We start from the raw sequence: 22,450 nt of genomic DNA, 5'->3' as shown, positions 1-22,450 counted from the left end.
ATTGTGGCTTGTGTCTAAAAATGTGTCCGCTCTGCGAAGGTTGATGATGTGCGGCATCGGCCTCTTGGCGTTCTGACGCGGTCGATGTTTTCCGCCAAATGTCTTCGAGGAATGTCGAACAATAAAAGTAACAAAGATCCTTCACAAATGTTTCTATTCGTATAGAGCATCTTATCTAACCGGTTGACTGCTAGCCTCGGTTTCCATCCTTGAGCTCTTGTACACGTAAAGGGCCCGCTCGGGGCACGCTATACGCACTCATGCAATTGATCTTATTTACACATATCTTAAAAAAATATGGGGGGGGGTGAAAATATACAATCATTTTGTTTCATCGAGCCTTCCCGTCTCTTGGAAGTGAGTGTCGATGACTTGCAATGCCACGGTTAGGAAGGAAACGGAGACGGCATGCCACCATATCAATACAAATTGTGTTTTTTTTTTTCATTTGTACAACCCACACACACACACAGTACGTGCGTACATCTTGAGCCCGAATTTCAGCGCACCGTTAGAGGTCTCCCTAACGGTAGCAGCTGCAAAACACAGAAGCAAGGTCATCATCGGACGAGCCCGATGTTAATGAATGCGAACAATTTCTGCGCACACTTTTACCCCCCCCCCATCCCCCGTCAAAAAAAAACCATCGCAAGAATGGAACAAACAGTGGTGATAAAATGCGATCCAAGGCGAATCCGGATTTACGAAGCGGTGTCTAAAAAAATGCGACCACATCGCAAGAAGCCGCACGGAATCGGTGGGAATAATCCATGCGGCCCATATGGTTGCGGGTTTTCAGATTTATTTGATTGAACACATTTGATAAAAGGTTACGCAAAAATAAAAAATAAAAATCGTGCTGTGTGCCATCTTGGTTCATGCGATTGTTTAGCTTGTTTCGGAGGGGGCGATGGGGTTTGGAGTTGAGTGCTGAAAAAAAGTTGATGACTCAAATACAGCATGTATTTGTATATTTTTTCAAACCCACCCTAGCGTCAATGGAACACTTTAAATGTCCACCTTTTAATTGAATCGTCTCCCAACAGATGGCAGCAGAATGGAATGAATCGTTTAATCGTTTCCCCCCATCCGACGATGAAGCCACGCACTGGATTATCAAGAGGGTTTTTGCAGGATGCCCCGCAGTTAGATGCGAGCAAAGAGCAAGTGTGGATGTGTTGGTATTCATCCGACCCGAGTTTAGACTTTGCGGCTTCCACTCAGGTGTGGACACATTTCCAGAGGCTTCGCGTTTAAAACGGTGGGCGGGAGAATGTCGACGTAAAAAATACAACGATGTTAAATAATAGTTGCATTGCAATCACTGCAGAGTGATAGTTCTCATTTCAAAGCGAGGCAATAAGTTTACGCTGTGTAATAATATAATGGCGTGGAGCGGTGTTGAATCAGTTCGCTCACTGCAATATGAACCTGGCGACCTGAGTTTGATTCCCGGCCCCAGCTAACATGAGTGTGGTGAGTGAGGGCACTTACGGTGGCGAGATGTTAACTACCTCGCCTGATATGCAGGAGATCGTGGGTTCGACTCCAACCCTGACGCCTGCTGTATATTTGGAGTTTGTATGTCTCTCTCCCCGTGGTCGCGTGCATTTTTCTCCAGGTCCTCTGGTTTTTCGCTCCACACATTTACGCGTTTGGAGTATTTGGCTACTATACATTTCCACGTGATGATAAGCCACTTCGTTGAGCTATCATTTGTGGCTAAGTCGCTTCTGAAAAAAGAGTAGAAGTTCAGTGGACCTTACCTGGTAAAATTTAAGTTTAGTTTTAGTTTAGTGTAGTATATCAGAACTCGTGGTGACCTTCCCCCACTTACACCAACCTGCACTGACAAGTGGGTGAAGTTTATTCTTGGTTCTTTCGGTAAAGTCACGTAGAAGGAAAACAATACAATTATCACGACGTTTCGACTGCAACACAAGCAATCATCATCAGGTGTGAAAACCACATCAAGAAAACTTGAAAAAAGGTGTCGGTTTTTTTTAACGTTAAAAAAATTTCAAAAAAGGTGGAGGTTTTTTTTACGTTAGAAAAACCGCCACCTTTTTTCAAATTTTCTTGCTGTGGTTTTCACACCTGATGATGATTGCTTGTGTTGCAGTCGAAACGTCGTGAGAATTTAATTGTTTTATATTTTTATTATTTTATTGTTTCCCTTCTACGTGACTTTACTGAAAGAACCAATAATATGAATCCCTGCAGTCACGAAACCTTTAAATCAAAATTTAAGTGGGTGAAGTTTAGTCAAACAACCCAGATTTTTACAAGACCTGCCGTGACCTTTCAAAGCCTTGGTCACCACTGGCTATCGGTTAGCGATAAACTCGCAGTCTTAGTATTCGATATTGGTTGGTAAAGCGCGATTACATGTATGTGATGAAATGCCAGTGGCTCGCCTGATGTGAATCTACACCCCGTGTTTATGTGGTGTTGCGACACCACTTTCTCAGCCTGCGCAGTTTGGAGTTGCGTTTCAGGCCTGGTACATTCTTGGGGTGCAACCATGCATCGATTCGTCAATTACATTCATTTTTGAAGACTCAAGGAACAACATATGCCAACGAGCATATGAACCGCATGCTAGTTCGATATTTCGGCTCAACGGTGCAAACAAATCTGTACATACGAGACAGGAAAACAAAACCCGAGGAACAATACAAACGAGATGATAAAAACGAGAGAAATAAAATTTAATATTCTTGAAATGCATCTCGTTCACCGAATCTCAACAGTTAATCGAATTGTCTTCGCTTGTTGTCCCCTCTCCCATCCGCACCTCCAATTAGCACGGTTGGCTCCATACAATGCGAAAGAAGTTTCAACATACATATAAAGGGGTTAAATCTAACACCACCAGTAGTATAGTATATTGTACCCCGGAGGGCTGTGTTGAACAGTGTGGTTGTGGTTTGTTTCAACATGGACTGGCAGCCCAGTCAAAGTGTTCCCAGCAATTGCCAGGTTGGCTTTGTAGGTAGTGGCTTTGAGCTCACATGTAAGTGGGACTGACGGCTCCGGTTATAATTGAACGTGCGCATGTATGTTGAACTTCTTTCGCACCGTACGTAGTCAGCGGTGCAAATCGGAGGTGCGCGATTATAACATTGAGACCCCCCCTACCCCCTACCCAATATTCAGAATCAGAATCTTGATTTAGACCGGAAGAATCCGAGGAGTCGTGAAACTCTTTTTCACACGTGTCCAGTGTGGGCAGGGTCAGCAAGTTACAACAGCAAAGAGAAAAACAACTGGCAAGCAAGTAATTAAATATAAATACATAATTCTGTGCATTAATTATATAGGTTTCGATTTCTCAAGCTTGGGCAAGGCAGCAACAGTCCCAGGCCACACCACGATAACACCACACAGCAGTCGTCCCCAATACATTGGCCGCATTAACATTGAACTATCGATACTACGTAGGTAATGATCAATGTTACAAATCACATTTGCAAATGTGTGACCGCTGCTATGTCCAGCACTAAATCTTCAGGTTAATAATTTAATAAATTAATGAATGCATCAATGCACCACAATTAGTACATGCACAGCAAGCAAGCCGTGCGAGCTGCATTTCAGACCACTTTAAAGATGCGGGTAATCATGACTATGGGGCCGTCCATAAATGACGTCACGCACCTGGGGGGGGGTGGTCAGACATTTGTGACGATGTGTGACGAGGGGGGGGGGGTTGGGAAATGTGACGTCACATCAAAATGCGCAACTTTAAATACATATAGACAACACGTTCTACTTAATTAAATATACTTTTTAATAAATATTTTCTCCTACAACAGTGCAGCGCCACATTAAATACGCACTACAATGACAATAGTTTTAAAGCGATTTTAAGCATGTTTTATATTTTTTGTCTGGGGTGGGCAGAGCTTTGTGACGTCATATTTGAGGGTGGGGTCTGACTTTTTGTGACGCCGTGTGACGATGGGGGGGGGGGTCAAAAATCGTCCAAAATCGCGTGACGTCATTTATGGACGACCCCTATAATCGTGAAGCGGCTTGGGGGGAATGTAACTCGGAAAATAAATCATTTGTCCGCCCTTTTCAACAAAAGGAGAAAATCTCTACACGAGATGCTGCGGTGGTGTCGGATGTCGTCGGACACTCCGACTCTTTCATTAGCGCCGGGGATTGGCCAATGGTGCATTATTCAGTTTTGAGTGTTAAACCATTTGACTTATTATTCCATCAACGATCCATACTTTTTTTTTTAAAAACCCCTCCGTGTGTATCGTCAGGACGATTTTGAAATGTTTGATTGCGAGGTTCCCTGTAATATGTGAAAGGAATGAGCGTTAATTACACGCGGAGACGGTGACGCATTTAGCCACATGCCAGCGTCGTCCACTACACTCTACCGAGACAAAGGTCCCCCGTATAGCCTGAACAGACTGTTGGGGCAAGTGCTGTTAGCGAGTGGCACCTGTGAAGGCCGGCACTGTGGCACACGAGGGGGTGGGTTGGTCAACACCACGCCCGGCCGTCTTTGTCACCCCGGTGCTGATGCCAGGTAATCGTTTGGGGCTGAGTCGACCTAGGGGAGGTCTAGGACCGGTTCAGATAATCGTCACTGGGTGTTGGCTGTGAGCGGGAATCGAACTCGGGTCGCCAGGTTCGTAGCGTTAACCGCTGCACCACCGCTCCCCGCACACATCCACAAAGATCAAAGATCCCCCGTATAGCCTTAACAGACGGTAGGGGCAAGTGCTGTTAGCGAGCACCTATAAAGGCCGGCACGGCACACGAGGGGGTGGGTGGCCAACACCACGCCCGACCGCCTTTGTCTCCCCAGTGACGATGTTTACACATCGCACCAGGTACTCATTTGAGGCTGAGTTGACCTAGGGGAGGCCCAGGACCGGTTTAGATAATCGCCACTGGGTGTTGGTTGTGAGCGGTGCACCACCGCTCCCCGCACACACACACATACAAAGACAAAGCTCCCCCGTATAGCCTTAACAGACACACACACGCACACACACAACAACAACAACCGCCATTCGCCACTAAGTGGCGGTGACGTCACCACGACGCTTGTGCCAGGCCATGTGCACCTTGAGGCCACGTGAAGTGTCGAACTCCCGCCGGCAGGTCACGGGGCAGACCCAGGTGCCACGGGTCGACTGACTGAGATGAGTGGCTGATGCACCACCTGTGCCCCCTACTGTGCCAACCTGCTGTGCTTTAGCCACCCGGCGCTCCGCTCGTTGTTGTGAGCGTCGCTCCTCCGCCCTCCGTTGTTGTTGGAGGGCGACTGCCTCCAACTGCCCAGTAGCGTCCTTCACGAGCCTCCTCCACAGAGTCCGATCTTGACACCGCTGGTACCAGTCATCGGCAAGTCCACTCAGCTCCACGTCCTCCTGTACCACATCACTCCATCTCTTCTCTAGCCCGTGCCGCGCCCGTTTAGCCCCCTCGATCCGGCCGAACAAAAGCTGTTTCGGCATGCGGTGGCTGGGCATGCGGGCTACATGACCCAGCCATCGCAGCCTTGCCTGCCGGAGGAGCTCACCGATGGGACCTTGCCCAGACACACATAGACACACACACGTACACACACACGTGTACACACACACGAACACGTGTACACACGCACATATACGCACACGTGTACACGCACGTACACACACACAGGCACACACACACGCACACGTGTACACGCACGCACACGGTAGGTGCTGGCTCTGTGCAGCAAGGCTGTGAAATGAAATTGCAAAGCTACGGTAACACGCGCTTGCCAGATACAGCACGCCCCGCTTTTCACTGTTGCCGGTTGGGGGGCATTTTTAGCATTCCAGCATTTCTGTGTTACACAAAATGCAATTATTAATGCACCGAAGTGTAATATTGCACGGGGGGGGTGGGGGAAGGAGGTGGGGGGCCTTAGCGGTGTTTGTTGATTCCACGATATGTAGGTAATTTACAGCCCAGGATTAATGGGCTGCGAGTGGTTTTGTGGCCCCTGGCTTTATTCTGGCGAAGTGACCTTGGTGGTGGTGGTTATTATTATTAAGCAGACACACTACGGAGTTTCTCTGATTTTAAACAAAAAAATCAAACAAACCTTCTGTTGTTTCACCCTTGGTGTGCCTTTGCCGAGTGGTCGTTCAAATTGGCGTATTGTTTTTAATTGCTCTGCTAAAGCTCGCTACTATTGTTGTTATAATTGTTGTGTGTTTAATGTTTTGTGTTTGGTGATATGCCAGTAGTGAGTTTGATATTTTCTTTATTTAGAATCTCGATTTAAAAAAAAAAAACGGTTACGTTTACGTGCCCTGGTATGCATGTGTGCGAAATTGTAAACAACGCAGCTTTCTTTACGTCAACAAACACGTGTGTGTGTGTGCGTGGTGAATGAAACCTTACCGTGCTCGATTAGTAATATTTTTTTGTTCCTTTTGTTGGAGAGTCGGAGATATTTTTTGCGATAAACACCTAATTTTTTTTTACTTAACTTTGAACGTGTTTTTCGATTGGGCTGTAATGTGATTGGATTATAATCTGCCACTAATGGAAGGGCACACTTTGATCTTATCGGAGGGAGCACCGTCTTGAGTTTATCTCGTAGACCGAACCGTCGCTGCGTGTTTCACGGGCAGCTTTATCTTTACTGTCCAAGACTGAATTCCAGCATAATAATAAAAGAAATGGGCCATTGAGGTTTATGCGGTATGTTGGGTTGGGGCGGGGTGGGGGGTGATTGCAATCGGTGACAATGTGTGAGCTATAGCAGGCTGTAAGTTTACTGACGTCAGGCCCCCAGACAGCACGTGCGTAGGTTCGTATGGCCGGTAAAGACATAAAGATAACGAGGACGGTCCAGTGGTATTGGAACACAAAAAAAATAAACTCGCCTCTTTGTGCCCTTGCTCCGCCAGGTCGCGATCAAGATCATCGACAAATCTCACCTAGACGAGGGCAATCTCAAAAAGGTGTACCGGGAGGTGGAGATCATGAAGCTCCTCACGCATCCGCACATCATCAAGCTCTACCAGGTGAGGATGCGGAGAAAAAAAAGAGGGTTTAGCTTTTTTTTTGGGGGGGGGGGGTGGAAAATGAGGGGAGGAGGAATGGGAGGTGTCTGAGGCTTCGGGGACTCCTGGCAGGAGGTGGGGAGGAGGGGTGAAAGGAAGGCGATGGTGATGGGGAAGGAGGGTGGTGGTGGTGGTGGGGGTTATGATGGTTACCCTGACAATCGTTGCTAAGGAAACTGTTTCAGTTCCCACCCACAAATGCGTCATTATTGTACTAAGTGGCAGGTTTTTTTTTCTTCTCTTGCTTCCCTGTTTCACTTCACGGGGGGGGGGGGGGCGGGGGGTGAGAATTCTCCGCGCCGTGCACTTTCTGCAGCTGACAAAAACTGGAGTTCCGCCGCCGCGCGAGTTACCCGCAAACACGGGCGCGCACCGGATTATACCCGGCGGAAAAGTTTGCTCGTTTCAAAAGCGTAAACATTATATTTAACGTTTACCGAAAAAAAAAAACGAAATGAAAAGAATCCACCCTTTGTGAGTGGCTTTCGGGCGCAACGCGAGAGGGCCCAAGCAGACGCGTGCGTGGCATCGCGTGCGTCTGCGTTATGTTTTCGGGTGGAAGTTGTCCGTTTTATTTTATTTTTTTGCAACAAAAAATCATTGGCTTCCAGCGACGGTCGACAAACATTTTTTTGTGTTTGGCCACAGCTTCATGTGCCCCTTGTCGAAATTGCAATTGCTGGAATCATTATTGGCAGCTGCATTGTCACTGTTTGCACTTAAGTCTAATTTTACAATTCCCCCCCCTACCCCCCCCCCACCAAAAAAAAGAAATTCAAAAAAATTGTCTTTTACAGTCTGCCACAGATATTTTCTTTCGGTATTGTAAGAACAAAAAAATATTTTGGAAATAAATTGTTTTTATTGATCACAATTCATGGTGTTATATCAGTTAAGTTGGTAAATGATGGTGATAAATATTCCTCAACCTATAAGCTTTGGACATGAAAAAGTATTTTAACAGTCATCATTATTTCAGTGCACCAGACCCTGAGCGTTTGCAATTGTACCTCCATAAAAACACACAAATAAACGAGGCTTAACATTTAGGACCTCAGCACCATTCCAACGAGACTTTTCACGTGACAACTATAAATTTATAGCCAGCGTTTTGCTGTGCACGGAGGTTTGCAAATACTGCGATGCGGCGCTTAGTGTGACATACTTTGCAGTGCTATCAGCAAGTACTTAACAAGACCAGTTCTTCAGTGCATTTGGTACAAACACTTTTTAATTCTGAAGCAGACCCAGCACTGTGGCCTTCTGAATTGTTTGCCGACACCTAAGTGGTGGCAACGACTTACTGGAGGCGCTCATCCAGCAGTGGATCGATCGTGGTTGACGACGACGATTATATTGACGAAATAAGTTGCATCTTTCACTTTTCCATCGTTTTTTTTTCCTCTTTCATTTTGAAACATGCGGCGGTTTAAAGAAAAAAAGTAAAAAAAAATATTACTACGAACCGTAAACGGAAAACCTATTATTTTGGTCGAAACGAGTTCCTAAGTGAATGCCGGAGTGGCTCCCCAAAGGGAGCATGCGGTGAGGGTGGCAGGCAGTGAGGTCAGCAGAGCGGGCCTGGATTCTTTAGCCGTCGAATGATTTACTGGGTGTCGGCCCATTGGCTTAGTGCCGTAACCTGATCGTTGCCCAGTTTGACGTCAATGTCTTCGGGATTCTCATAAATAAACAAACAGATTTGGCAAAGCCAAGCGTGGCTGAGAATGTGAGTTGGGTGGGTGGCTGGGGGGGGGGGGTCGTGCAGTTTAAGGTGGGGGCTCGAGGGGAGATTGTGCCTGTGGGCTTTGGGGAGTGGTGGTGGGGGGTGTGAGACTGCACTGCCACCCAGACACTCTGGGGGCTTGATGGGATCTGGTTGGGGGCGGGGAGGGGGGTGAATGGGGGGGGGGAGGTTTAGAAAAAGAGATTGCGAAACGTGAGGCAGATAAGAATGGCTGACTACACCACTACCGTGCTTGAATGTTCGAAGAAGAACAAAAAAACCCCAAGTGCAACAATATTTATGATAGTCACAGCTTTTGTTTCGCTGTCTTAATTCCTCCGTTAGCTGCAAAGCTTGATCGAAACAAAAAAACGAAATCACAATTGATCCTCTGCCAGCTTTGCGAGCGCCGCCATGCCATTTTGCAGCGAGCAAAGTGTGCCACACGACAGCGGTTGTACCACATGCCGGGCGCATTGGCCTGCGAGGGTGCGTGCTTGCAAGATGGCAGCGGCGCGGCTATCGGATTTGTGCAGGCGGTGCAATTGCACCCGACCCACGGGACGGAGGAACTCGGGCGCTGCATGGGCACCAGGGGGCCCATGCCAACCGCCGCTGTGCCTCAGCGAGATGCACACAGTCCATCCAGCTGAAGTGAGAACGCTGTCGTTCTGCTCGATGTGCTGCGCTGGTAGAGCTGGCACGCAGCTTTGGCACGATGTTGATGACATCGTCAAGCCCAGTCCGTCACCTCCCGTCCAGTGGCACAACTTGGAAACGGAGCTGAGAGATTGCTTGTGCGAAAACTTATTTCGCGTGATCCGATGAGTCGAATGATCGAACCGATATAATCGGTAGATGCATGGATTACTTAAACAATCGGAAGGCCATCCGGTTCTGGCGGCGCCCGCGTGTGCCCGCGTGCGCGTGTCCGCCAGCGGTGGTGGAGGAGGCGTGTGTGCGTGCACGTGAGTGTTACCCAGCTGACGTACCAGGAAAGTAATGCGACCCCCTCCTTCCTGGTCCCTTGACGTCAGTGGCCCCTTCCTGCCTTGGCCGGGAGCCAGACGGCACAGAGAGAGAGAGAGAGAGGGACGACAGAGAAAATGCTTCGTGTAATAACTGTTTAGAGGCGTGCGCGAAAGGCACACGCTCCAACGGATGCGCGCACACGCTCGCGCTCGCTTGTGCGCGAGCGCGAGCGTGTGCGCACGATCACTCAGCTCGCTCGCGCTCGGCACGCATCCGCCGCTCGCTCACTGCCCCCACGGTCACGGCGGGACAGGTTGGACCCCTGGCTCCCGATGCACAACCACCAGCGTTGTAAAATCCGATGGATGAAACCCAGCGGCGTATGGTGCAGTTGTTGGCATGTGGGCCCCTGGCGCTAGGGATGACATGGGACCCCCCCCCCCCCACCCATCCCCGTCTCTCTCGCGCTCTCTTCGTAGCTCGGCGCTTTTGGGCTTCTCTGGCCCGTGAGTCCCCCAGTGCAGTTGCACCGCCTGCACACTCGACAGCCTCATCGCCGATGAAAGCCTCGAGAACAATGAACAAATACGTTGAGATTGTTGCCAAAAAATATTGCATGAATTTTACGACAAAAAACCCCCGTAGCTATGCAAACACAAAGAGAAACGAGACTTCTGATCAACCAGTTTATTTCTATGGAGAAAATAAAATGTGTTGCAATTACTCTTTCTCAACGTAAACCACAATGAAATGGACATTAACCCGTGGAAACGTCTTAACGTAGCATTCCCCTTCAATGCGAACACGCAGAAACGTGCATGTGTGTCCGCTAATGCTTTGGTCTGGCATCCACCGGTGCATACGCGCCAGTAGCAATTGATATCTACTAAAGCACGGCCTGGGTCACCCATAGGTTTGACTCACGCCACTTGAAATGAGTAACTGGTGTCGTGTGTTCGACGTCAGCCTTGCAGAGGGGAAGCGGGTAGGCAGAGGGGGGGGAGGTTGAGAATGCAATGGTTCTCTGTTGGCATTAACAGAGGCTCGCTAACAGCAGTGAGAATCTGGGCAGGATTTGTACAAAACCCTGCCCTTGCCACTGTGGCCAACTTATTAGTTAGCTTCACGACACTCACCAAAGCAGCTGCAACTTATCTGTACCATGCACAGCCCCCCTTTGTCAATCCACTGCTAGATGAGGGCCTCCCCACGTTGTATGGGTCACGGTGGGGAAGGGAGCGGGGTTATTTTTGACCCTACTTCACCACGCTGGTCAGTGCGAGCTGATAAAGGAGGGGCGCTTAGGTACGGGAGAATAAAAGTAATGTGTGCGTTGAACTTCTTTCGCACCATACGTAGCCAACCGTGCTAATCGGTGGTACAGTTTGACAACTTACATGAATTACCCATCCTGGGGATAAGGATACCGAGAAGTATGAGGAAATATATTTTTTTTTTACCAGGAATTCGTAATATCATTTTCTGCGGATGCCCCTGCTGCAAAATGCACAGTGATGTAGTTTACAGGAAAACTGTACGGGCCTCTTGCAGCACTCTCTTACTGTGAGAGTGAACAAAACACAATCCCACTGTGGCCTTGCAAGAGCAGCAATTTCATTGGCCCAGACGCGCACAATGACGCAAACCGATCTTCCGTTGCGGCCAATCGTGTCGACTCGCACCCGTGGTGAATGTCTAAATTGGCGTCGCTCCCATCAATGTAGGCGAGGAGATGGCACGGAGTTATTCGAGATTAAATATAATTAGTTATTTCCACAGATGTATCAGACACGGTCACAAGACAGACAGTGGCTTGGGGTGGGGGCTCCCTCCCCTTCCCCCCCCCCCCCACCGTCAATTCCTCTAGCGGGTCTAAATACCCTTCCAAAAAAATGCACATATAAATGGGCTCTCTCTTAACTTGTTGGAATTCGGATTTGTTTTTTGGGAAAACAATGATGGTCATTGCAGAGGAAAGTTAAATTGTACAAATTTATCACGGTGGTATACGGGCAATAAAACTTAACACTGACCACTAATAAGCTGAAATGTGAGCATTTACGCCTCAGGCCTGGGTTGCAGTGATTCAGAGCCAGTCGACAAACAAAGCCGCCCTTTTAGGGTGTCATAATAAGGCCAGTATTTTAGATTCCAGAATAACCCGCAATGATGTGAATGCTTGTGATAATTCTGCTAAAGTGCAGAGTTACTCGGCACGTCACCGCCCGTCATTATATTATTAGTGGATTAAAAACACGTTTGTAGTTTTGGCCATTATCATCATCATCATCACCATCATCTTCGTTTTTAGTCATCGGTTCCAACGTACATGTCGCGGGTGGCGAATGACAGACCACAGGGGGGTTCCAAACCAGTTCCAAGGCAGGTTGGAATTTTGATTGATGACGGTGGCAAGTCTCAGAGCTAACGTACGTAGGTGCCCCCCAACCCCCCACAAACCCCCCCCCCATGCCCCCCCCTACCACCCACCCGGCCGTGCATCCTTCAAGAAAATGCGAGCGCCTTTAATGGGCGTGCGGCAGTGTTGCTCAAGCGGGTGCGCAATTAACAAACCCACTTCACCGCTTGCTTGGTCAGGTGCCCAGCCCTCGGCCGCCGTGAAACAAACAAAACCTTTTTTTGTTTTTTTTGTTTTAGACTGCTGTTTAAAATAATCGCTGAATAATTACCGAAGTCACGTGGTGAATTACGCACGGAGATTACTGTGAGAAGCCAAGCGGCCGTATAAGGTTTGATTGTCCCAACTAATTTAGTATAACCGTATTCTCTTGATTTATAAGACCCCCAACTCCGGAATGTAAAATATTACCCCCAAAACGTAGCGATACTGTTATGATGTATATCTCTGCCCACGTACGCATGTGCACGCGCACACATCTACCGGATCACTGAATAAGCGGCACCGTCGAATTTGTCTTTACATTATGAAGTGAAAACAAAAGTGTCCCTTTTAATGCAGAGAATGCGGTATAACTTCGCTGAATGAAATCGAGGCTGAAATGAAGTGCGGACGCATGATTAATGTGCTGTCGTCATTCCGAGGCAGCTGGACATTTTTGGCGTGTTTTAATACCTCCTGTGCTGTCGGCGATATCCCAGTTACCCTAGATCATTTGCTCAATGTTTTTATTATTATTCTGTCACATCATGTTGTGCACCGACTGCGCCAACACACAAAAAAAACCACACACAAAATTGACAGTAGTAGTCCACGGTAATTCAGGAAGCTGATGCGCTTGATGATTTAAAACAAAATTGGGCTCGACGATCTTCGGAGCAGAGAGAGAAAGAGAGAGACGCGAACTGACGAATTTGTCCGTTCTTGCCTCCGCGCTACACCGCTGTGAGCCTGTACACCCGCCGCTGCCGAGTGTAAAGTCTCCCTTTGTAACTTCGGTTGCTTCCCCCCCCCCTCCGCCACACCTCCCTTGCCCTGCCTTGGCGACAGGTGATGGAGACCAAGAACATGCTCTATCTCGTCACGGAATACGCGCGGAACGGCGAGATGTTCGGTGAGTTGCCCTCTCGGCCACGACTTCCCTCGCTCTCCTCACCCCCTCCACGCACATGCACCAGCGTCTTGCCTGCGTGTGTAAGTCAACTCAGCCTTAAAATAATTAATCCCCTCCACCGGTGCGGTACGTAAACATTGGCACTGGTGAGACACGTTGACGAGCGTGGTGCTGCTCACCCACTCCCCGTCGTGTGCCGTGCTGGCCTTGAAAGGCGCTCGCGAACAGCACTTTCCCCAGTGGTCTGTTGAAGGCTAACTGGGGGATCTTTGTCTCTGTATGTTGTTGAACTTCTTTCGCACAGTACGTAGCCAACCATTATCAATGGTGTGTAATCTCGTGGTTCGCACACCGTGCTATGGGTCCGGCGACCCAAATTTGATTCCCGCTCACGGCCAACATCAGTGACGAATAAGCGAATTCGTCCAGGGCCTTGCCTGGGACTATCCGGCATAAAATATTCGTGGCTGGTGCGGTGTGTAAACCTCGATAAAGTGACGAACAACTTTGTGGGGAAGGTCAACAGCAGTTGTCCTACGGATAGACTCGTCCCCACCAAAGGAATGCAACATTTCGACGAATTGCCTCAGGGGAGATGAGCACCGGTCGCCTCCATGCTTATTTGGGCAAGGGACCGGAGAGCACCTGGCAGTGGTTGTGGAATGCGTGGGTGGACAACGGGCGTTCACAGCTCCCCCGTAAATTAACACGTGCCCATTGGAGGTGCTGCCATGGTGTGACGCATACGCAGATAACATTGCCTTTGCTTTTGATAAGGGCCTGACAGGGTCTTTGTGCAAGTGCGAGTGGCGGCGTGCGGCGCCGTTCAAACATCCGTGCGTGCAGGTTTGCGCTGCGGTGCCGGCGAACTGAGCTCAACAGGGGTCACGTGGTTATCTGCAGTTTTGCTGTGCCTCTCTTACTGTGATTGAATACAGCACGTTAATTTGTACGAGTTACAAATGCCTCCCAAAAAAATATCCGTCGATTCAGCCGCAGATGAGTCGTACCGACCGAGTACGTTGTCTAAACTAAACTATTTTTTATTTGACTAGGTAAGGCCCACTGAGCCATATAGTTCTTTTTCAGACCTGGCCACAAATGATAGCCCAGCGGTTCCCAGCCATGGCTAACATCACTGACGAATGATGCCAGGACCACTCAAATTCTTTATCTAACAGACAATTAAACATGAGTTAGAGGAAAAATTTTGATTTAAAGCTTTCGTGACTGCAGTAATTCATATTCTTAGCTCTTTCGGTAAAGTCACGTTGAAGGGAAACAATAAAATAATAATATATATAAAACAATAAAAATTCTCACGACGTTTCGACACAACGGTCGTTTGTGTTATGGTCGAAACGTCGTGAGAATTTTTATTGTTTTATTTATATATTTTATTATTTTATTGTTTCCTTTCAACGTGACTTTACCGAAAGAGCTAAGAATATGAGTTAGAGGAGTTTCCGTTGACCGAACGAGTTGAAATAACCATCGCACTGACACTGTTTATACGCAGACACGGGGGCCCTGACCGTAAACCTCGAGGCACCTGAGCATCTTTATACACTCTGTGGCTTGGTGTGAGCACCCGTTGGCTGGTGCGCGCTTGCTCCTGGTGCCTATGGGGCAATGCATGCCTCTATGGGGCGTCAGCACCACGTTGCAAAGGAGTTCCCCCCGCCCCACCTCGCTCGCCCCCCCCCCCGCCCCGCCCCCGTAGGAGCGAGTGCATGCGAACGGGAAGTTCAGCTTCATTAACTGAAGGGGTCAAACTTGTGAGGCTCCACAGGGGCGCTCTGTGTCATGACCTTCGCTTTATCTGCCAGCGCAGTGTCGCTTTAAAGATATCTGTGTGTGTGTTGGTTCATGGGGAGCGGCGGTGCAGTGGTGAGCGCGCTGCGCTACGAATACAGCGACCCGAGTTCAGTTCCCGCTCACGGCCACCAACACCAGCGACGATTATCTGAACCTGTCCTGGGCCTCCCCTAGGTCGATTCGCCCTCAAATGAGTACCTGGATACGGTGTGTAAACATCGCTAAGAGGGAGACAAAAGTGACCAGGCGTGGTGCTGGTCTCCCACCCTCTCGTGTGCTGTGCAGGCCTCCATAGGTGCTCGCTAACAGCACTTGCCCCAACAGTCTGTTTAAGGCTATATGGCGGATTTTTGTCATTTTTGGCGAGTGAGTCAGCGAAGGAGGAGCAGTGGTGGAGTGTGATTTGTGCACCCGGCGACCGAAAATTTGCGAGTCTTGGGGCATCCCCTAGGTCAACTCAGCCTCAAACGAGTACCCGGAGCGATGTGTGAACATCAACCGACAATGGTGCTGGCCACAACCGATTCCTCGTTATGCCGCTTTCCGCCTTCATAGGTGCTTGCTTAAACAGCTCTTGCCCCAACAGTCTTTGGGGGACTATCGGGTGGGATCTTTGTCTTTTTGCTGTTGGTGAGTGTGGAAGTCTGAGGCTCGCACCAATTGAGTTTCATTAAATGTTAGTCGAGGCGTAGTCATCGGGCGCGGGGGGGGTTGATTAAGCTGCTGGGGCGTTGTGCGCAGTGCTTCAGCGGGCGATGACGCGCGTGTGACGCGCACGAGCTGGAGGGTGAATCACAGAGACGCGTCTCAACTTAAATGGCGATGTCTCATCGCCCCTTGCCTTCTACTTTTGTAAGGTATGCGCAGTATTTTGCGTATTTATCTACGTATTCATCAGGGGTGAAGATTTCTTAAGAAAAGAACAAATGTATAATTTCAGATTTTTGTTGTTGTTGAAAGAAACACTTTACAATCGTTGCCCGGGCTTTAAGGTGTTCGGATCATTTGCTTGATGTAATCGTTTTAAGTGTCTTCACGCTAACAGGAGTAACGTCACCTGTGGTGGGAAAAGCATGGACGTAGCATCGTGCAGTTGACACCACAAGAAGTGATGTCATGTGAGATGAATCCCATTTTTTTCATATCTAGGCCGGATTTTCTGAATTTTTGGAATTAATCCCAGAGTCGGGAATACGCACTGAGTATGTGTGTGTGTTTATCCAGTGACGCTGTACATAGGCGTATGCGTAGTTTTCTCTAGTTATAAAAAAACGTCTATTGGCCACTGCTGGAAACATTTCTCCGCGAATTTGCAATGACAAATCGTTCAAAAAAGTTCTGGCAGCCCCCAAATCCACGCCGCGTGCACCTCAACTCGCATCCGAACGACGTACATGCGACCCAGGGGTTCTCGAACGCTGTCGCTCATCTCCACAGCCCATCTCCTTTCCCCACTTTCGCACATATTTTCCTATTAAATTGCGAATAAGATATTGACATGTCAGGTGCCCCCCCCCCCCTCCCCCCTATTGATTTCTAAATGATAAAGAATGAACCTCGGCGCGAATTCGCAACCGCGCGCTCGCGGCCGGGGAGTCACGAGGAACCGAGTTGGAACGGACTCCTCCGCGTCACATGCTCAGGAACAATCGCGCGAGGTCACAGAGGGTCAGGCCGAGCGTGGTGTGGAGCCACGCGGCTTTGTCACGCAGCGACCGGGCAACGCAGGGTTGGTGGATCGCGCACAGAGCTGGCCCATCGTGCACGTGAGACCAGAGGACAGCGGTGTGTGATGCCTGCAGGAGCCAGTATAGCAAGCAGGTGGAGAAAAAAAAAATGCCATCGGCCGACAAGGAGTTTGGCCAAACGTGTCAAGTAAAACGAGATCGTGTAACCATCGCTGCTCAAAACAATTTTTTTTATTTTTATTGAGTGCAATTGTGAAACAACAGACAAATCAGACATCAGTACAGCAAATCGGCATCATCGTTGATTCACTGCAGCTCAAAGACTCTTCAAACTCGGCGAAGGTTTTCTATAACAGTAAATTATTTCGGAAACAAAACGGAAAAAAAAACAGATTGGGACTGGATACCTGCGTTCCGCGCAATTGAGGCAAGACGTCCCGTGAAGAGCACAGCGATCGTTCTCTAACGAGACGCCGCTGTGCCCTCAGAACTGATTGCGCGATCATCCGTGGAGGGGGCGGTGGGAGGGGGGTACATGGGAGGCTGCTGTGGATTGAATTGGGGGGGGGGGGTGGCCGCAGTGCTGATGGTATTTTTATACCCCCCCCCCCCCCAAAAATGAAGAAATAAATCCAGAACGGAACATACAGCACTTGATAAGAACGTGCAACGAAGGTGCGACCGACGTCACACTTCAAGTGAACCCGTGGTACGTGCGAATGTGCGGTGGGCGAGCTAATTGCGCGGTGCACGTTCGTGTGTATTCTTATATCGCACAATTCGTAAGGCAAGTAAGGGGGAGTGATATCGGTGACATTGGGAGTTGTTTTTTTTTCTTTTGCTGGGCAAAGAAAAATCGGCGAGAATCGGAAGGCTCAATGGTAATTGTTAGTTAGATATGTGTAGAGAAATACGTGAGCGTGGTTCTCTTAAAAGGTTCGCTTAAAATGTCGAGTTGTCTAAAACGATGAATGAAAATTGTGAAATGCAGTACGAAAGGGTATTGCAGCAGACTGTGAAGGCATCGTAAAATAAAATGTACTCGCATTTTTACTTGTGAAAGAAAATGTAAACTTGTATGCACAGTGTGCATTAAATATACTAAGAGAAAGACGAAGATTCTGCTATAGCCACCACACACTGTTGAGGACGATTGGTATCAGCGACCACTGATGAAGGCTGGCACGGCACACAGAAGGGGGTAGGTAAGCCATCACCACGCACGGTCGCCTTTGTCTCCCCAGTGCTGACGTTTACTTACACACCACACCAAGTACCAAGGCCCGTAATTATAATATATTGGGGGGGGGGGGGACACATCCCCCCCCCCCAATATTCAAATATGCTCAAAATGTCCCGCCCAAAATATTGCTATAAACAATATTCTTTAAAAATAATATCATTGCTATGCTATGTAAATTAAAACAACAATTTGCTACCTTGGCCACAATATCTGGACTTGTCTTCATGTAACAATGCTTAGATTTATGTTTATGTGATTGTGGTTATGGTTGTTCTTTATTAATCCCTAATCTCTGCCATTACATACAATGAAACAGGAAAAGGTAAAAAAAAATAAAAACAGAGCAATGTAATACAATACACTATTAGACATTATTGTACAAAATAAATGCTATTTTAGGCAAGAAATTCGTTTTCAAATTTAGATTTTTTTCGGGGGGGGGGACCCCTAGACCCCCTGAAAGATTTGGTCCCCCCCCCCAATCTTGACTCCATGGCTACGGCCTTGCCAAGTACTCATTTGAGGCTGAGTCTACCTAGGGAAGGCTTAGGACCGGTTCAGATAATCGTCACCCATGACGGTGGCCGTGGGCGGGCATCGAACTCGGGTCACCGGGTTCGTAGCGCTGCGCTCCAACCATCGCGCCTCCTACAAAAAGACGAAGACCGCCTGCAGAGCCTTAACAGAACTGTTGGGGCAAGTGCTGAGACACAAACAAACAATGATGAAGATCCCCCCCACCCCCCGCCCCGTAGAGCCTTGTAACACATTGTTGGGGCAAGTGCTGAGACACAAACAAACAATGATGAAGATCCCCCCCACCCCCCGCCCCGTAGAGCCTTGTAACACATTGTTGGGGCAAGTGCTGAGACACAAACAAACAATGATGAAGATCCCCCCCACCCCCCGCCCCGTAGAGCCTTGTAACACATTGTTGGGGCAAGTGCTGAGACACAAACAAACAATGATGAAGATCCCCCCCCCCCCCGCCCCGTAGAGCCTTGTAACACATTGTTGGGGCAAGTGCTGAGACACAAACAAACAATGATGAAGATCCCCCCCCCCGCCCCGTAGAGCCTTGTAACACATTGTTGGGGCAAGTGCTGAGACACAAACAAACAATGATGAAGATCCCCCCCCCCGCCCCGTAGAGCCTTGTGACACATTGTTGGGGCAAGTGCTGAGACACAAACAAACAATGATGAAGATCCCCCCCACCCCCCGCCCCGTAGAGCCTTGTAACACATTGTTGGGGCAAGTGCTGAGACACAAACAAACAATGATGAAGATCCCCCCCCCGCCCCGTAGAGCCTTGTGACACATTGTTGGGGCAAGTGCTGAGACACAAACAAACAATGATGAAGATCACCCCCCCCCCGCCCCGTAGAGCCTTGTAACACATTGTTGGGGCAAGTGCTGAGACACAAACAAACAATGATGAAGATCCCCCCCCCGCCCCGTAGAGCCTTGTGACACATTGTTGGGGCAAGTGCTGAGACACAAACAAACAATGATGAAGATCACCCCCCCCCCCGCCCCGTAGAGCCTTGTAACACATTGTTGGGGCAAGTGCTGAGACACAAACAAACAATGATGAAGATCCCCCCCCCCCGCCCCGTAGAGCCTTGTAACACATTGTTGGGGCAAGTGCTGAGACACAAACAAACAATGATGAAAATCCCCCCCGCCCCGTAGAGCCTTGTGACACATTGTTGGGGCAAGTGCTGAGACACAAACAAACAATGATGAAGATCACCCCCCCCGCCCCGTAGAGCCTTGTGACACATTGTTGGGGCAAGTGCTGAGACACAAACAAACAATGATGAAAATCCCCCCCGCCCCGTAGAGCCTTGTGACACATTGTTGGGGCAAGTGCTGAGACACAAACAAACAATGATGAAGATCACCCCCCCCCGCCCCGTAGAGCCTTGTAACACATTGTTGGGGCAAGTGCTGAGACACAAACAAACAATGATGAAGATCCCCCCCCCCCGCCCCGTAGAGCCTTGTGACACATTGTTGGGGCAAGTGCTGAGACACAAACAAACAATGATGAAGATCACCCCCCCCCCGCCCCGTAGAGCCTTGTAACACATTGTTGGGGCAAGTGCTGAGACACAAACAAACAATGATGAAGATCCCCCCCCCCCCGCCCCGTAGAGCCTTGTGACACATTGTTGGGGCAAGTGCTGCCGGACGTCCGTGGCGCGAGCACAAACGCAAGCGCCGCCGCGCGGGGGCCGTGTTTGATGAGCGCCTGTGACGTGTGGCCAAGAGGATGGGGCCCCAAGTGGCCCCAACTGGCCCACCACGGCCGTGAAGTCCCACTCCCTGGCTCCCCCCGCGAGCATTGGCGGTATTTGCTGGGCGTTTTCCGGGCATGACCTTCATCGAAGGCGGGGGGGGGGGGGCAGGGCCGCCCCCCTTGACGCGGCCGGCGTGCCATGCTCACACTCCGGCCGTAACCTTTTGCCGTTCCCCCCCCCCCCCGCTGAGTTTGCTTTTCAAGCGGTGCCTCCTCTGTACCCCCCCCCCCCACTCGCCGTGGCCCCATCACCCACCTGGGGTCCTCAAACAACAACAAAAAGCGGGCTTGGCCTTTAAGGTGTTTTTTTTTGTTTCGCTTTACATCCCCCGCTTTTGTTTTGCTTTGATTAAATTGCTGCGCATAGTCGTACCGCGTCGTTGGCAAGGCACCGTCGGTTGCGTGACGTCGCTGAGCAGGTTCTCTTCAAGAAGTTTTACAGACCTTGGACGAAACATTTGAGTGCCTAGATCACTCACAAGGACATCTCTTCTCATAGTCGCTCCACATAAGCCGTGCTGATCGCACCTCCGATTAGCACGGTTGGCTACGTACGGTGCGAAAGAAGTTCAAGGTGCATACGTACATACATGCAAGGCAGATGAAAGAAGAAGACGCTTCGTCTCAATCCAATGCTGTACTGGATGAAGGCCTCCCCTCAACGTGAGGACGTTTGACCATACTTCACCATGCTGGCCAGCGATGGTTGGTGAAAGATCAGTGGCTGGGCGGGCTACGACCGCTTCAGATATCACATGCCGATGTTAGCCGTGACCAGGAGTAGCGCGGTTCGTCAACCACCGTACCACCGTTCCCACTCTGTACGACGAAGTGAAATTCAAATAAAAGACATTGCCCGTGTGGCACAGACAATGCAAGAAGCACAGCCTAAACTTGGGAGTTTGCGGTGTCTCTCTCCCCGTGGTCGCGTGGATTTTTTCTCCGGGTCCTCCGGTTTTTCCCCTCCACATTTAGAATCGACATCACGCATTTGGAGTATTTGGCCGCTATACAATTCCACGCGATAAGCCACTTCATTGCGCTATCATTTGTGAAAGCCAGGCCGCTTCTGAAAAACAGCTATATAGCTCAGTGGGTCTGACAGGTAAAATAAAAAAAATAGTTTGGTGTTTTGCATTTCGCCCTATAAGGGAAAGTGTGTGGGAGTTTTGCGGGAGGCCGTTGTTTTAAAAGATCCGCTCATCCACATTTTACGGGGGATCAGGTGACACTTTGTTCAAATCGCGGTGAAACACAACGCCATTATCCTCCGGGTGACACAAAACCCCAAACTGGAGGAGGGTGTCTTTACTGCACGGACAGATGCGTCTTTACAAACCGTGGCTGTGTGCGTTTCCCACCTGGCCGCACGAGCACCTGCTTTGGGTTTGTACCTCAGGACCTATTGCCTCCCCAAAAACAACAACAGCCGCCATTCGCCACTAAGCGGGGGTGACGTCACCGCGGCGCTCGTGCCAGGCTGCGTGCACGTTGAGGCCAGGTGAAGTGTCGAATGCCCGCTGGCAGGAGGCCACGGGACAGACCCAGCAGGTGGCATGGGTCAACTGACCGAGATGACCGGCCGACGCACCACCCGTGCCCCCTACCATGCCAACTCGCTGTGTTTTAGCCACCCGGCGCCCCGCTCGTTATTCGTGATGCTAAACTGTGTCAATCTGAAATATAACGACTCTGAATATACGTCGCGCCCGTAACATCACAACACGGGTCTCAGAGCGAAGCTTTTTTTTGCCTGGGGGGGGGGGGGGTGCTCCCCCCTTGACGGTGGCAGCTGTCCCTGTGCGGAACAGGGTGAACACTGTCACTGACCAACCTCGTTACAATGCAGGGACACACACACACGTCGTGTACCTGTGTATGCATTGCCTGTGTTCATTATTTAGCGGCTCGTTGTTCTGTAGGTGTCCTGCTGTTAGCAACCGAGTTCGGTGTGAGGCTTTCCTGCGCCTCGACATTGACTAGTTCATCTAACGTTGGACTTTGCACGCTTATCAAGATGGCCTGCTGTATGATGCGTATATCCGGAACTTACAGACCAAGGATAGAAGTGCATTATTAAAATGCTCTCTCT

General features: G+C 49.5%; 1 protein-coding gene across 2 annotated transcripts in view; it reads left to right on the top strand.

Moving 5' to 3' along the window:
* The window catches only part of LOC116948149 (serine/threonine-protein kinase SIK2-like), an 83,413-nt gene that overhangs the window by 11,747 nt on the left and 49,216 nt on the right, over window positions 1–22,450 (top strand). For both annotated transcript variants that reach the window (XM_032964559.2, XM_032964558.2), the window contains exons 2-3: window positions 6,918–7,034; window positions 13,241–13,304. In XM_032964559.2, coding sequence (XP_032820450.2) covers window positions 6,918–7,034; window positions 13,241–13,304 — 181 coding nt within the window. The remainder of the gene's footprint in view (window positions 1–6,917; window positions 7,035–13,240; window positions 13,305–22,450) is intronic.

The sequence above is a fragment of the Petromyzon marinus genome, chromosome 32 (assembly GCF_048934315.1).
Source record: "Petromyzon marinus isolate PM22_M1 ecotype Great Lakes invasive population chromosome 32, UKy_Petmar_22M1.pri1.0, whole genome shotgun sequence".
In the NCBI taxonomy this organism is placed as follows: Eukaryota; Metazoa; Chordata; class Hyperoartia; order Petromyzontiformes; family Petromyzontidae; genus Petromyzon; species Petromyzon marinus.
Note: the sequence above shows the minus strand (reverse complement) of the source record. Positions and strands in the feature narration are given on the sequence as shown.